Source organism: Notothenia rossii (assembly GCF_949606895.1).
Source record: "Notothenia rossii genome assembly, contig: scaffold_94, whole genome shotgun sequence".
NCBI lineage: Eukaryota > Metazoa > Chordata > Actinopteri > Perciformes > Nototheniidae > Notothenia > Notothenia rossii.
Genome location: NW_027639637.1, coordinates 120,138 through 137,413, shown reverse-complemented (window position 1 = coordinate 137,413; position 17,276 = coordinate 120,138). Strand labels below are relative to the sequence as shown.

Sequence of the window (17,276 nt, the reverse complement as noted above, 5' to 3'; positions counted from 1 at the left end):
AACAAGACAGACTTTACATACTATCAGCAAAACAATCAAAAGATAAAAAAAGAAAGAAAGAAGAAGAGAAAATAGAAACACAGGCCAATAATTTTCAAGTGTCTTCATCCTCCCAGCATAGTTGAACAAACATTACATTTTGTTTCCCTCCCGGAGCCACCAGCGCAGCGCCCCCCCTCAGATCTGGCGCACTATGCCAAAAAACTGGCCCTGTATGTATTACATGAGAACAATTTTTTGAAAATATGTTCATACTATTTTTCAGAACACTTTTAGCTAGATATACTTGTTTTAAAGTAGTGGGGACATGTCCCTAGCATAAAGGACATCCTATAGAACCAGCAGCAGGCGTGGCTTTCTGAAAATCCCTTCACTTCTCCGTAGGCCCACCCACCAAAAGCAGTCAGACGGCTCCATGTTCTTTATAAAGCAGCAGCAGTCTGCCTCCTGCACACAGCTGCTGGTCACCCACCAGACCAGGTAAGAACACTCTCCTCTGGCAGGAGCAGGACTCCGTGGAACATCCTGTTTGTTGATTTCTTTATCAGGTTTATTTTATAAGATTCATTTTGAGTTTATAGTCCATGTTTAGATTTAGGTTTATGTTTAGTCAACATGTCTCATGGTTCACTTGTTAAATTACAGTCACTCAAGTCTCGTCTCGTCTTGCACTGTCTGTCAATGCACCTCCTGTTTTATTTTGAACGTACCTTTCCCTTGTTGATAGTTGCCACCTGTGTCCCCTTAACTCTTGCAGATAGGCCTCGTCTCTCTCGTGTCGGCAAGAAGCAGCGTTCCAAGCCCAGAACCAACCGTATGTAGCCTTTTCCCTCAGCCAGGTTGACTTAGTTCTATGTTTTTGTAGTTTGCTTTTACTACGTATTGCCTCTTAGACTGATTTCTGTTGTACTTTGTTTGTTCTTGAAGTAAATACTTTTTTGATTTTGTAATCTCGTCCTAAGTCGTGCATTTGAGTTCAAGCATGTGTCACATTCCTAACACTCTGCTCTAACGCGACATTTCGGAACTATATTGGAACTAAAGTGGGAAAAGTACTCCGGTGTGAACGCGGCTAATGTGACTTAAAAGATTGTTCCAAGTCTTACATGTCGACCATAATGGCCATGTCTTAGTTTGAAATGCTTCAACAACAGGCGCCTAGAAGACACTGACGTACCACAATCTTTGCAGTTCCACATGTACTGTTGTAATCTGAAAATCACAGAAAATATTTGTATTATTATATGTTATGGCAACCACCATAACATAGCCTATATGCGCCTATATGTTTTAGTAATTTACTGATGTAAATCAAGCAAGGTCAAGCAGTTCTTAAGATTACAATGTGCTAAAACTTCAAACTTGATACAAAAAGAAAAAGATGCTGATTACTTACCACCAGTAAGAAGAGGTTGCCCTGCTGCCAGCAATGTCAATGTGTTTGTTCCCAGGACACCTGTGAATAACAGACATGGTTAATCTGCAGTAGCATGCAATATAATTTGGGCTAGAAACTATTATTTGAATTGCTAGACTAAATTAGTCTGTAAATGCTGAATGTGAATTATGTTGAGGTTAAATGCATCAATCTGGTGCACTTTGAGAGCAAAATCAACACCCATGTGAAACAGTACTGTAAACCAGTGGCCGCGTTAACGGAATGTTCTGTGAGTTTTTGCTTTGTGCGCGCTCCCGCGAGGTGCAGTGGGCATGCATAACACGGCGCTACCGGGGTCTAGACACTGTTGGTGGTGATAAGTAGGTGGGACCGGTCTGGAGGAGGAAGGTTTAGCTTTGTCCTGGAGGAGACGGGAGGCGAGAGGGGTGGAGAAGGGTTGCGTGTGGTCACCTGAAATGACAACTGACAGGAAGGAAGAGCTGGCATTTAAAGATTTTAACGTGTGCAGCAATTGGCTGCTGAGGGGTGACGCCCACATGTTTAATGAGGGGGGCGAGAGCAATAGAGTGACGTGTAAGTGACTCATTGTTAGGTCTTCCTTATTGAACTTGCGCTAAAGCTTTCATTTGTGAAATACTTTAACATCAATTTAGCTAACTTCACGGGTCAATATTCATGGTAGGTGTATGATATTACCTCATACCAACGATGTTTCATATTTGTAGACCTCGTCAATACATTAATTAATCTAGATAGGACTACTTACCACATGCATGGGGGTCGTCTCCCTCGTGTGTGCTGCGGTCTTCCCCCGTGGTGTGCCTCACGATAGATTACGACGTCATGCGTTTCAAACTAGCAGGTGTCATTAAACCAATGCATTCCATTCACGTCAGGTCAAACTAATTGAATCTTGCTCATTTAAAAGCCATGCTTTTTAGCTGGTATAATTCAATCCAATTATGTTTCCCCCCTTGCATCAACGTAAACAAATCATGTTAATTTAAAATCACATAGTTATATGTTGGTTCTATTAGATATAAATATGTTCAGTTGAAAACATATATATTTTTCATTAAACAAACTCAAAATAGATAGACTGGAGTAACTCAGACCTATAATCGTTTTTTTGAGTGTACTTCTTAACTCTTAATACAAAAATACACATATATGTAAAGTGTTCAATGTAATGTATTACTTCAGGTCATATATATATTTAAATTACCCTCTGGTTTACTTCATGTTGCTTGGTGCTTGGAGTCATGTCACCCTCTGTGTATTGGTAAGAGTGAGGGCACTTGTTTGTGTTAATGTCAATATAATACATAACTCATATGTTTTGTTTTGAAAAAACTCTGTATAGTTGCACATGGGTGTGAATAGCTGTTTTTTGCTATTTCGGTATTTCCACCCACAAACAAGGATGTGATGTGCACTTCACTTCATGCTGTACATTGACATGCCTAAGCACCAAAGCATTTATACATCCAGGCAAAGCATGTGTCAAAGTCATGGCCAAGGTGGATCAAAGCTATTTCAGAGGCAGATATATGATACACGAAACACAACATACACCGTTTACTATGATGCTATGTTTTTTCACCGTTTGTGTAATTCAAATGAAATCTGTTCCTGGCCCTGGAAAGGTTTTAATATAACATCCATCTCTTAATCTGGCTGATGGTGTACGGGAGAGCTGTGCAGAGTCTAACGTAACAATAGTCTTTCTTTTTAAGGGTATGGATCAAGAGATGTTTAACAACACATCTTTTAAAGGGATATTTTGAAGTGGTCAGCTTTTGCAGGGTACTGCCTGTCAAATGAAATGAAAATGAAATCAGAATGTGACTGTGTTGTGCTCTGTGTGTCTGAACAGGTCTTGCACAGCCATCGGGACAGTCATGGCTAATGGTTCAACACGATCGTGCGACATTAAGATTGAGAATCAATGTGCTAACTACACACTTGTCAACCTAAGGATATACATGTATAGGGGATTCTGTGCTACACCTTTTCCACCGACTGTTTCCCCTGGAGCCACTGGGAAAGCACTGTTCACCAAGACTTCAGACACAGCTACAGGAGCTGTTGGCCTCTTAACCTACGATCTCCTGAACGACGATACAAAACAGGCAGCTGAGGAAATAGCTGTCATGTTTTCTGTGCCCTTTAATTTCAACTTTTACAACAACTTATACGCAGTGGGAGTTTTTGATCAGAGCAGAGATTGTGAAGTTGGTCTTTATGAACAGATGTACTATGGCAAACACACCACGTTTAAGAGACAAGATGCGAATGGCTCCTCTCTGACTTATGTGGGGCGTAACATAACCATCATGGCAACAATGTCAAATTCTTACAAACCTGACATCAAGGTGCAAGTTAGCCAAAACTAGAAGTGAGTGAGTCAGCAGTGGCTCTCAATAATGAACCATCAGGGTTAAAGGTATCAGAGTTTTCATTTGCTCTCGTTATCAAATCAGTAATTTCTTTGTACTCGGCTGCATTTTGGGTCATCTGTGTTACACAGATACAAAAAGTCACATGACTTGAAAGCCTGCAACGTATTCTACTATTCTCTTTATTTGTATCTCTGCACCTTTGAACACGTACAATTACTTTTACCGGGGTTCAATCATATCTCAACTTATTAAGTCTGACATTCATGGAAAAATGCTTTGAAAATCTAAATAATTTCACTTTGTTATGATTCCCTTGTTAATGAAAAACATGATATAATAGTAATAGGTTGTCTATTTTCGTATGTGTTGTGCTCCATATATGATTAATAAAACAAAATAAATAAATATGTAAAATGTAAAAACTGAATTGTTCTTTTTCTTCTGTCTGCTCCCTCTCCCTGTTAATACTTTTTTCACAAAATACTTGGAGTCCATTGGTCTGCACATGATGCACATTAACCAACTTTTAGACAAAGTTAGCTCAATCTGACAGACTGACACTTACAGTTCTCGTAGTGGCTCAGAGCTCACTTGCATACCGCTCAGCCACTTCTAAATGTTACTCTGAGCTTTTCTTGCACACCAGCACAAACCTACTGAGCATCCTTTCTCTGACGTATTACCAAATGATATTAAGTGTTTTCACGGGCCATCATATAGCTTAGTATGGCCCAGCGCCTAAGTGTTTGGGGGCCCTGTATCCGTATCAACAAAAACAACGGAAACACAGGGGAAGACCAGGGGGGTATACTACGAAGCAGGATGGTCTCTTAGCCGGCTAACTTCAGGTTAACTCTGGGTTTCCGGTCCTACGAAGCTGGTTCTCTTTTTAGCAGGCTCTCCATGGTAACTTATGCTGAACGGCTAACCTGCCCCGGAGCAGGTTAGGTTGCACGCTAAGAGCTCAACTCAGTGAAAGCACTGCCTGCTGATCAATCAGAGCTCAGTGTGCGGAGTTTAAAGCGATCAAGTCATATTACAGGAGAAAGGAAATACAGAAAAGCTGCCGTTGCAGGAAAGACGGCCGGCAAAAATCAACTGACTGTGTGAACGTGAACATTAATAGAATATCACCTCCCATCTTCAGAGCAATCTGATTATTATAACATTAGCGTTAAGAAAGCTTACTTAAATATCTGCCACAACATAAGTAACCGGATCAGAGTAACATGAAGTACAGTCCGCGGCATATCACATCATAATGTATCATATATCTCCTTATCTGAGTCAGCTGAGCCGTATCTGGCCGTGCAACACTCACAGTGTCACATACTGTATACAGAAGGATTATTTTAAGCAACACATTAAGTTGAGGAAACACTCGACTCAAATGTAGGCCTAATGAAAGTCAGATGGTGTCTTAGACGGGGCAGTGATATCATAAACCTGTTAATGTACGCATTCAAACACTTGTTCTGTTACCCGCTGTATTCACCTTGCAGGTGCAGCTATGTGGCTTTGATCCTGGATACAGTGTTTAAGTCATGGATGTTTAAAGTTTAACTTCTTCATATGTCTAATATTAAAGTTCACTTTTCATTCAGGAAGTATGACGCTGCGCTGTCAGTATGCTTCTCCATGTTTGTGATTGGTCGAATGCTCCAGATACCACCCCTTTCATGTGAACGCGCACCTAACTAGATAGGACACGGCTGGCTTGAGCCATCCACTTGATAACCAGCGTCGTAGGACCGTTTAGCGAGAGCGCGTATGTTTTGGATTAGGCCAACCGGCTAACTGAAACATATCCAGGTTAGGTTGAACCAGCTTCGTAGTAGCTACGGGCCTCAGGAAGTATATAATCAATGTTTACCCCAAACTACAGGATAAAGCAAGTCTGCATGTTCTATTTGCCGATGGATGAGGAAGATCCAAATATTTCTGTTCTCGAGAGTGAGGCTATTTTGGCTTCAAGCAACTTTCAGAGGAATGCACAGAGCCCTACTTCCAATGCTGTATCAACAATGATGTAAACACCTACATTACCCTCACATCTAAATAATTACATTTCAAACAAAGTGTTTGTTTGGCTTACCGAGGAACATGTCACAAACCTAAAGTCATTTCTGTTTCCTGTCTTATTTTGAATCCTGTCTCGTTCTACTTCCTGTATCTTTGTTTCCTGCTTGTGTTATTGTCAGATTATTTTCAGCTGCTACCCCCGTGTTTTGTTTGCATGCCCTCCCCAGTGTGTCTTGTGTCTGTGATAAGTCCTGTGTGTGTCCCTTGTTCTGTGCTGGTTCATCATCTTTGTTCCAGGGGGAGGTCCCCCCTTCAGCCACTGGCCCTTTCCAGGCCGTCCGTGTCAGGTCCCCCCTTCAGCCACTGGCCCTTTCCAGGCCGTCTGTGTGAGGTCCCCCCTTCAGCCACTGGCACTTTCCAGGCCGTCCGTGTGAGGTCCCCCCTTCTGCCACTGGCCCTTTCCAGGCCGTCCGTGTGAGGTCCCCCCTTCTGCCACTGGCCCTTTCCAGGCCGTCCGTGTGAGGTCCCCCCTTCTGCCACTGGCCCTTTCCAGGCCGTCCGTGTGAGGTCCCCCCTTCTGCCACTGGCTCTTTCCAGGCCGTCCGTGTGAGGTCCCCCCTTCTGCCACTGGCCCTTTCCAGGCCGTCCGTGTGAGGTCCCCCCTTCAGCCACTGGCCCTTTCCAGGCCGTCCGTGTGAGGTCCCCCCTTCAGCCACTGGCCCTTTCCAGGCCGTCCTTGTCAGGTCCCCCCTTCTGCCACTGGCCCTTTCCAGGCCGTCCGTGTCAGGTCCCCCCTTCAGCCACTGGCCCTTTCCAGGCCGTCCGTGTGAGGTCCCCCCTTCAGCCACTGGCCCTTTCCAGGCCGTTCGTGTCAGGTCCCCCCTTCTGCCACTGGCCCTTTCCAGGCCGTCCGTGTCAGGTCCCCCCTTCTGCCACTGGCCCTTCCCCAGGCCGTTCGTGTGAGGTCCCCCCTTCTGCCACTGGCCCTTTCCAGGCCGTTCGTGTCAGGTCCCCCCTTCTGCCACTGGCCCTTCCCCAGGCCATTCGTGTGAGGTCCCCCCTTCAGCCACTGGCCCTTTCCAGGCCGTCCGTGTCAGGTCCCCCCTTCTGCCACTGGCCCTTCCCCAGGCCGTTCGTGTGAGGTCCCCCCTTCTGCCACTGGCCCTTTCCAGGCCGTTCGTGTCAGGTCCCCCCTTCTGCCACTGGCCCTTCCCCAGGCCGTTCGTGTGAGGTCCCCCCTTCAGCCACTGGCCCTTTCCAGGCCGTTCGTGTCAGGTCCCCCCTACAGCCACTGGCCCTTTCCAGGCCGTTCGTGTCAGGTCCCCCCTTCTGCCACTGGCCATTTCCAGGCCGTCCATGTCAGGTCCCCCCTTCTGCCACTGGCCCTTCCCCAGGCCATGGGGGCATTGTGTAAATGTAATAAAGATACTAAAAACTAGGATAATACCAGAAATACAAAGCAAGAAAAAAATAGCACAAAATTGTGTATTCTTTGTTTATTGTGGTTCCAACTACATATTTGGAAGGAGTTGATCAAACTGTTCACTTCCTTGTTGCAACACGTATATATTAAGGATAGTAACCAATAGAGGGCACCAACTGCACTGTGCAGGACCAAATGTGTGATGTATTTCATTCACTGACAGAAACTGGAGAAGATTTTGTTCGTGATTACAAGATCACTTTTTTTCATACAACCACACAGATTAACAATGAACATTTGGACGCTGACCACACATATAAAAAAAAAATGATATAGATACACAGAAAAAAACCGAACAAATACATATGAAAAATAAAATGCTCAAAATTATCATTTTGCGTTCTGTTCTTTGTCTTTATATTTTAAAATCTTTCACTAATTAATTCATTATTTTATTTATTTATCTTAAATAAACATTTATCTACATATTCATTCTTCTATTTATTCATGTTTATATATTTTTTAAATAGTGTGTTTACCTGTTTAGTGTACTTTTTTTAAACCTATGTCGTAGCAACTTAAAATCAGCTGCTGTCTAGAGTAAATGATGAGTTAGGCAAATATGCAAAGAAACATAATATCGATATAAAGTATTTTGAGATCTTCGTTTTAATACATCTCCTTTTTTATACATTTCATATAAATATACTTGCTCACTTTTATACTGTATTGTTGGTTGTTGTGTTATCGTCTCCGTTCTCTATGTATTCAAAGTAAAACCAGGAAATTCCCATATGTTGTTCTTTAACAAAGTCTACCTGTAGTGCTGTGATGGTTTGTGTTTTAGTAATCCAGCAGAGGATGCAGAAGCAGCTGAATCAATGAGAGCAGCAGCTATAACATATCTACATTTATTTTATTTAATCAGGAAAAAACAGACAGGATTCCTCAAAATGTACTTAAATTCTCACTGAAATATATTAAAAGCAAACATTTAAAATGTCCCAGATCAAATCAATCTGTGTGATCATCAGAGACTAAGAGGTTTAAATAATCCCAGCTGGAAACAGGAAGAGCTGAGGGCCAGTAAAGAGCGCCCCCTGCTGCATTTATCAAGAACAACACTGTAGATATTAAATATGAGGAACACCAGAGTAGATATCCTCTCTGTGTATCTGGAGAACTGATCATGAATACAGCGAGCTGAGAGACGTTTGGCATAAATCATAACATGTATCAACAAAATAACCCTTTAATACGTCTAATTCAATCATATTTACAGTTTAATTAAAGTCTGTATTGAACTTTAAATCAACAGAAAGTTCCCATCATGCACTGCTCTCTGACTTCCTTCAGTTTATGATGTTTCCACCAAGCCTTAGAGATTCAGTGAGGAGTTTAATCAGAGTTTTAAATATGAAATATACACACCGCTGCACACTGACAGTGAGCAGAGGAGTGTGTGTTTGTTTCAGAGGAAACATCACGTGACATGTATGAAGGATTTATGTATCATTTATTTCAGATCTGTAGATGTTCCTGCTGATGCTTCTCTGTTGTTGTCGTTCTGCACCTGTCCACCAGGTGTCCTCATTTCACACCCTGCAGGAGACAGTGATTGAACACTTTGTAATAACACCTGTCTCTACTGGAAACTCTCACTGCCTCAACAAACACGTGTTTCCAGTTCAATCTGAACCTTAGTCTCTATCTGTCTGTTCATATCTCACTTAAAAAAAAGATCAAAAAGGAACTCAAACTTGAGTTTTACAGTTTTCTGAGGAACAACAAATGACGTATTACAGATCTGAAGTCACCAGCCTCCTTGCAGTACATTCAAAATAGGATTTCTGTATTAACAAATAACCACAGGTAAAAACTAAGTGGGACTGAAATACACACACACACACACACACACACACACACACACACACACACACACACACACACACACACACACACACACACACACACACACACACACACACACACACACACACACACACACACACACACACACACACACACACACACACACACACACACACACACACACACAGAAACATTAATACATCCTTTATTCGAACTTTGGACCCACTTAAGCATACATCGTCCAACAAAAATAGCAAAGTAGCATTCGTATTTAACTCCAATTATAAAACGGACAAGTCAAATCAAGCAATCTGATTGGTTATTAGCCGTGATATACTGAGCGTATACCACGGGTAGAATTGTAAGTTACTTTTCACAACAAGTCAGTATCCCTCCGCGTCTGAGAAAAACAGTATACCGTTGGGCTGAAAAGCGAACTGCCTGCAGTCCGCTTCGCGTCGGGCCGAACCACGCCCCTTAGCTGTGATATAATGAGCATATACCAAGGCCTTTCGTGAGCTATTGCTTAAATGTATTACATATCATTTAGCTGACGCTTTTTTCCAAAGCGACTTACAATAAGTGCAAAAACCGTAAAGAGTCAAACTGCAAACATCAAGGAAAGAGCAGATATATTCACTTCAAGCCAGAACAGGAAGTGCTGGTGAATCAGATGAAGGCCTACATTAACTCAACAAGTGCTTAGTTTGTTTTGTTCTGCTCTGCTCTATAAATGGACTCTTTACAAACCACATGTTGGATAATGGAGGAAAAAGAAAGAAAACTTGTTCTACACCTGTTCCATTATCATAAATGTACATAACTCACACTTGAGTTTCTTCCACTCCACCGAATGTACAATCAGCACGGATAAATCCAATCAAGGATCAATAGTTAAAACATTGTGGATAACTTCCAGTGATCTTTTAAAGTGTATTTCCCGTTTGTGTAATGCTCACAGAATGTAATGTGGTTACAGCAAACAGGGAATACACCAATAAACACTAAATATCATGTTTTGGGCTCTCTTCATAAAAGCTTCTGCACACAAAGTCATTTTCCATCATCTGTAGCTTTCTGACACTTTTTTGGAGTCGATTTGTGTTTTCTTACTTTTTGTTTTTGTTTTTACTTTATGCTCTGATGATGCTAACACATTATTTTTTATTCGAGTCGTGATAGTCGGGTAATTCCTACGGCAAACTTTGAAGACATAGAAAGAGACAGAAAGTCCAGCTGCTACAACTGCCACTCCAAAGGGGATCCAGTGTGTTCTCTCTCTCTCTGGTTGAGGACTCTCTGTTGGTCTCTGGGTTTGGAGCTCAGCAGCAGCTGTGGGAAATACACAGTTAGTAACATCATGTTGACGGGGAGAAGACCTCTTTTTGTGAAAATGAAAACTAAATATAATAATCCTATTTCGCATCAGAGGTTGCAATAACTTTGAATCTTTATTTAACATTGCACCAGGTTACTCACCAGTGACGTTGAGCCAGCAACTCCTAGAGTTACTCCCATCAGGTCTGACGAGTATGTCACACACATAAAACCCAGAGTCATTGGTCCTGAGTCTGGAGACATGAAGTGAGAGGCGTCCCTCTGTGAGGACGTCTTTGTCCCACTGGACTCGTCCTGCAAACTGTGGATCCTGAGACTCTGGGAGTTCAACACCTTCATTTAGATTAAACAGGAAGTAGGGTCTGCTCTCAGCAAACAGCTGACAGAGGGTAGAAATGGATTTGAGGGAAGTGTCTCTTCTGGAGCTGAAGGTCCACTCCAGGGTGATGTTCTGGTTCTCCTCTGCCTGATAGGAGGTCTGAGTCACATTCACTACAAATGTTCCTGTGGAGGAGAAACAGAGGGACTCTTTAAACTGCAGCTATGTTTCTGTGGAGGAGACACAGAGGGACTCTTTAAACTGCAGCTATGTTTCTGTGGAGGAGACACAGAGGGACTCTTTAAACTGCAGCTATGTTTCTGTGGAGGAGACACAGAGGGACTCTTTAAACTGCAGCTATGTTCCTGTGGAGGAGACACAGAGGGAATCTTTAAACTGCAGCTATGTTCCTGTGGAGGAGACACAGAGGGACTCTTTAAACTGCAGCTATGTTCCTGTGGAGGAGAAACAGAGGGACTCTTTAAACTGCAGCTATGTTCCTGTGGAGGAGACACAGAGGGACTCTTTAAACTGCAGCTATGTTCCTGTGGAGGAGACACAGAGGGACTCTTTAAACTGCAGCTATTTTTCTGTGCTGCTTTAGTGAGAACAGCTTTAAAGAGACTAACTGAAGCTAACCATAGACAGAGGTCTCCTCAGGTGAGGAAGAGTTTTAGGGTATGAGGGAACATAAAGAAGAAAAGGACTATTTTAATTTTTTATTCAGCATGTTAAGAAAAAGCCAAAATGTGGAGTAAAATATAAATCTTTCAATTTGAGTTATTTGGAAACATGCATCAGAAAAAACAGTTAGGCGCTTTTAAAGTTTAATTATTGAGAATAAACATTGAACTTTTAAGAATAAATTACTTGTAACAAACTATTTTTGTTAGAGAATATACTGAAAGTTCCACTTCTTGACATTTTGATTTAAAAAATCTAAATAAATCAGAATCTCCCTCCTCAGTTTTGACCCTCTTTTCTTGCACTAACAGTGTTCCATACCAAAGAGCTCTAAGATGCTTCTTTAGGAAAAGGTTCAACGTGACACAAGAGGTTTTTCAATAATATTCAATGTGTCTAAGAGAGAAATAAAGGAGTAGACTAACCAGAGACACAGGGGGTGAGGAAGAGGAGCAGCAGGAGGAGGAAGATCATCTTCTCCCTGTGAGAGGACACACACACAAACACACACACACACACACACACACACACACACACACACACACACACACACACACACACACACACACACACACACACACACACACACACACACACACACACACACACACACACACACACACACACACACACACACACACACACAGTCTGTCTTTACCACATGACTTATTGCAGAGGACTGACACCAGGAACAGTAACACATGTCTGACACTAGGTGGCGCCAGATATCAACATTATATTTAATTTGAACTGAATCAGGAAATACTTTCTGCTTTGAGATCAGAGAACACAGACTGAAACACAGGACCAACTGAACCCCTTCAGTTTAGTTTCAGAATCTCTCTGAATAATAACAGTAATAATACAAATAATCTATTGTTATTATTGTTATTATAATAGTGAATGTGTGCTTCGTGGGGAGAAAGAGACAGCTTTTGCATTCAGAACAATTATAGTATAAGTGGCATGTCTTGTTTTATAAACTTCTTCTCATATTTTAAAATCTGAATTGAAAATGCTATTCGTGCTCATGATATATAAATAAGAGGCGATGTTTGCTTACCCTTCCAGCGAGACGAGCGAGACAAAACAAACATTGGTTCCTGCTTTTATATCAAGAGCAGATGCTACGCCCCCCCGCGCAGGCCGAATATTCGGACAAAGTAAATAATGAAGTGTATGTTCAAATGTTAGCACCCCCCAAAGAGGCTCAAGCTCTTACGTTGAGTCTGGAGTTTCAATACATTCAGAATTTGGCCATTCAGAGTCTGAGTTAACTTTGTTAACTTTGTAGGAAAACCTACCATCCATGACTGCCCCTGAGCTGTGTTTTATTTGTTAACTTCATATTTTTCAATTCCTAAAACATTTATTTTCCTCTCATATTAACAGTGTGGATCATTGAGACAGATTGGCGTCCAGAGTCTTATCCCGTTTCCCCACTTCCCCTGAGGGGACAGCACGGAGGGGGGGCATGAAGAAAGAACTGCACCTTCATCCACGCTGGGCGTTGTTGTTATCACTGGCTCAGTGTCATTTCATTTGACCAAATGTCTTTACATATACATTTAATATATGTTAGATAGATAGATAGATCTTTAATTTTGTCATTGTACAGGTACAGCACAATTCCTTATTATTATCCACCTTTATGTGTTATGTCCTTTTATTTAAAACATTCTTTGAGACTTCATCTTCTGGCTCAAATTTCAATAAATGTAATTTGTATAATCACTCTTTTGTCTTTATTCTACATGAAAATGTTAGAGATTCCATTCAAATCTGTTGATTATTCAGATCTTTCTCAGGCTAGGAATAGTATGTAGAGTTTTGAATGCTAAATGTATATCATGTTCTCACAGGATATAGAATGAGACAACACAGTTTGTATCCATTGTGTATGAATGCTTCAGCTCTTCAGACCAACATAGTAAGATGTGAGCATGGTCCTAATTGTGTTGGTATGCAGCCTAGGTCTGCTCTGTTTTAAAAAGCAAATCTGCCACGTTTATATTGTAGAATGTGTTAAATTAAAGCAGTCTTTAATTGTTTGTCCTAAATATAGCAATATATGCTTTTGAAATGTAACATGTTTTGAAAAATAATAGTATACAGTTTATAGTGTGTATCACCTTTAGCTTGAAAATACATAGACGTGTTTTTTTAATCTATAAAATAAATAGACAGACACTTTATCAATCCCAAATTGGGAAATTATTTAACAGCAGCAGTGTGTTCAGGTATTCAAATATTTAAAGTTGGAATAAAGTATAAACTACACAACACAAGTGTAATGCACAGCAATCCATAAGAGAAGTCCGATATGTTCATGAAAACTCCCCAGGAGACACTGACACTAACGTGGCCGAGTGGACTCCGGAGTTTGCTGCATGAGTTGCACTGTATGATCTGTGGTGTAGTGGGCTGTCACTCAAAAACTGAGTAGCCAATGGGGACGTACCCCTGAAAGTCCCGACCACCTGGGAGGTTTGTGTCAGAAGCGAAAACAAAAAATGTGGGAGCACAAACGAGAAAGCTGAATTAAAAGCAGATTAAACCTGGGGATTTGGAAAGAGCTTCATACAAAAAAGCGAAAGCTGGTATACGTTAGTCACAAAGTGAGGACATTGCTGTTTCTGGCAGAGACAGATGTTGTCCTTCCTGCTTTAGGTACACGGTCGGAGTGTCTCCGGGAGGATTTGGTCATTTGAGCCGCACACATGGCTCTGAAATCTCTTTCCCTCACGAAGCACACATCCAAGTTATAGTTGTTTATCCACCAACAGAAAAAGGTCACCCTTGATGTGTAAAGTCCTTTTTGTCATTTAAATATATAACAAACCGTTAATTAAATATGTTTTCAGTTTATCTTTTGTGTCTCATGCGATTCAGACATTAGGCAGAGCTCGTTCTCTTTCTTTCAGGAGTGAAACAGAGGCACAGTTTGGGTTTGAACAACGTTTCTGAGACAATATCTTTCAAACTCGTTCTCTTATTTTAGTTTAATGTGGTGCCTGTTCTCTGTAAGAGGTTCAACAGGAGAGAGACAGGAAGCAGCAGGAAGAGAGATTTAATTCATAAAGTAGAAACATGTGTTCTTACCTGTACATATTTGAGACTGCAGAGACAACTGGGGACAACTCTGTCTTCTAGATATCATGGTGAATATGTCCGATGAAGCTAGTTGGTGTTTCAACGAGGCTGTCTTGATGCAGAATCAGAGAATGCGGTGTTCCTGCTGTCGGTTTCTGTGATCTGAGCAGGAAACTTCTTTAACAGTATAGGCGTATACTTCAGGCTGTAGGGGAGGAGAGAAAGTCCTCAGACACACCCTGTAAACCAGTGGCTTCAATAACGTTCAACAAGTATAGTTAAAGAAGAAGAAGAAGGATCAATGACCTGACAGCCAAATGATGAAACTCACAGTGACTGAAATAAATAAATATAGATATAACACTTTACAGATGTTACATGGGGGATGGATGGAGTCTCATTTACTGATGTGACTGTTAGATGTTCCTATCTCACTGGCCTCAGAGCTGTCTGTCTGCTGGAGACCCTTATTAAAAACCTGCTGCTTTCTGTCTGACTAGTGGACTGTAAGACCCTTTTACCTTGCGTTGTTATATCAGAGTTGATGAATACAAGTGCCTGGAGCGGACAAAAAGTGGCCCAGCCTTTTAACTGAAGACGTTTCTCTTACTGTACGTGTCGGTCAGTCTGAAAAACGTGACTTTCTTTTAAAGTGTTCTTCAAACCTTCATCAGAAAAATCCAAAGGGAGTTTTACTTAACGTATTCCATGCAATAAAGCAATACCAGGGTTTTCTTGGGACCAAACTTTAGGTCCTTAAAGATTAATCAGTAATAACAATTCATCACTTCAAGATGTGTTTCAGGTCTGTTTGCTTTAATCCAAAGAGAATTACAATAAGTGCAAAAACCAAAGAGATTCAAACTCCAAACAACAAGGACAGTTCAGATAAATTCACTTCAAGCAAGTCCTATTGTTGTGAGTGCTGGTCAAATAGTTACAAGGCCTATGTTAACTCTTCAAAGTGCTTGTTTAGCAGAATGTAATTACCAAGATGCAACGAAACAGATGCATTTCCAATTTGCAACGGAAGGATAGCAAACAGGCGTGTTTTAGAGGGGTATTTTAAACCAAAACTAAAGTTGAGATAGCATGTGATAGTGTTCTGAAATGTTCCTATATCTGATTGTTTTATTTCATTTGAAGAATGTTTAATAAAAACGCCGTGGGAAAGTGGGAGTGGCGTGGATAAAGTTGGGAAGGTAAAAGTGGGAAAATCCACAAAATATCAGTAATTTTCCAACAGAGAAAGATTTGGGATTGAACTGCAGTATTAAAGAGAAACACACTTTTCCTTAGAAGTTCATTCCTGAAAGTGAAGCTCTCAGGAATGCATCAGGTGCATCATGTGACCACTCTCTTACTGCAAACTCACTTTCTGCAGGCGGTTAGTTTAGGTGCCAGAAATCCAAGCTCACTTGTTTATACGTGCCTGCTAAAGGTACTGGTGCAGCTGATCAAAGGACAAACAAGCTTTCCTTGTTGCAACCATGTTTCTCCCCTCAGACGATTTCTCTCTGTCCTTTCCCCATGCCTCAGGCATCTGCCTGCCACACCTAGCTCCTCCCTCTTTTTCACACACCAACACGTGTTGAACCTGCCTTTGTTTGTGGCAGATACATGGCACACTTCCCTGCAACAGAGACAGTTAATTCACGTTTATTGTACAACTGCAGCAGAGTGCTGAATTACACAAAACAAAGATTTTGATCTTGGAATCTTTTTCAACCTTACCCTTTATAAGTCTTACAGTAAAATGTCAAAGCCTCTCAGTCGTGGGAAAAGTGTGACCTTATGCAGTTTATTGACAAAACAAAGAGGTATCAATGCAGCGCTGAGGGACATATGTTGGTAAACAAAGTCAGTCGTACAGGCCCTGATATAATTATTACTCAAAAGTAAGAGAAGAAAGAAATGGGAATCTGTCAGAGATTTCATTCTGCAAATGGACAGCAAATGAACTTGGGAGAATAAATAATAGCTGACACTTCAAAACCTGTTTTCTGATTTGCATGTTGATTTACAAATGTGGATGCATTTCATTATTTCTTCTCATCATGTGCATTTGTCTGTTCTTGCAGGACCTTTATATGTCCCTGTCCTGTGGGTACAGACAGTCAGCTGTTGGCTCAAATCAAGTACATGTAGCTCTAGTCCTATCTGTGTTTGACTGCATAAAAACCTCCACCTGGGTTTCTTGTGCAACCTGGAAACCACCAACCACCGTGAGAATTTTCTCAGCACCCAAGTCTACACATTCCATTCGGACCGACCGTGATCATGAGCAGTGCTGTTGAAACAAGTCCAGCCTTCAGACACACTAAATGACTCAGATCATGCCCAACTCATATCCTATTTGTCTTTATCAAGGCATCTGAGAGCACCTATCCTCACACTGAAGAAGCATTTGCATGAAGAAGGACCGACTGCTGGTAAGGACACATTAATCTCCTGTTTGAACTCTTGTTTCTCACTCAGTAAAGAATGAGAAAACAGAGGTCTGTGTGATGTCTAACATGGCTTTCTATTTACAGGGAGAGCATGATCTCCAACATACTGCTGCTCATCAGCCTGAACTGCGTTATCTGCAGTGAGTTTACACCTCCACTTTATGACATTCTGACTTCACAAATACACTGAGCTTTTCTTTAGGGCGTGCAATGTCACTCACTTTCATTCAAACATTTATTCACATCACTTCTTTTGACATTTTGCTGAGAAATT

At 41.4% G+C, this 17,276-nt stretch overlaps 1 protein-coding gene and 1 long non-coding RNA gene across 3 annotated transcripts in view; both read right to left on the bottom strand.

Moving 5' to 3' along the window:
• Positions 1 to 1,111: 1,111 nt before the first annotated feature.
• Positions 1,112 to 2,246, bottom strand: LOC307027569. Its single transcript, XR_013804683.1, has 3 exons — positions 2,166 to 2,246; positions 1,397 to 1,456; positions 1,112 to 1,212 (listed from the first exon to the last, which is right to left on the bottom strand). It is a non-coding gene; the product is annotated as an uncharacterized lncRNA (long non-coding RNA).
• Positions 2,247 to 9,309: 7,063 nt separating this feature from the next.
• Positions 9,310 to 17,276, bottom strand: part of LOC307027567 (uncharacterized protein) — a 49,911-nt gene continuing 41,944 nt past the window's right edge. The window contains exons 1-4 of one of the 2 annotated variants that reach the window (XM_079695839.1): positions 14,562 to 14,697; positions 11,885 to 11,940; positions 10,598 to 10,960; positions 9,310 to 10,450 (exon numbers count right to left, since the gene is read on the bottom strand). In XM_079695839.1, the coding sequence (XP_079551965.1) occupies positions 10,182 to 10,450; positions 10,598 to 10,960; positions 11,885 to 11,940; positions 14,562 to 14,569 (696 nt within the window). In that variant the 5' untranslated portion in view covers positions 14,570 to 14,697 and the 3' untranslated portion in view covers positions 9,310 to 10,181. Of the gene's footprint in view, positions 10,451 to 10,597; positions 10,961 to 11,884; positions 11,941 to 14,561; positions 14,698 to 17,276 lie in introns of those variants that run through there. The other variant, XM_079695840.1, reaches the window with a different exon arrangement.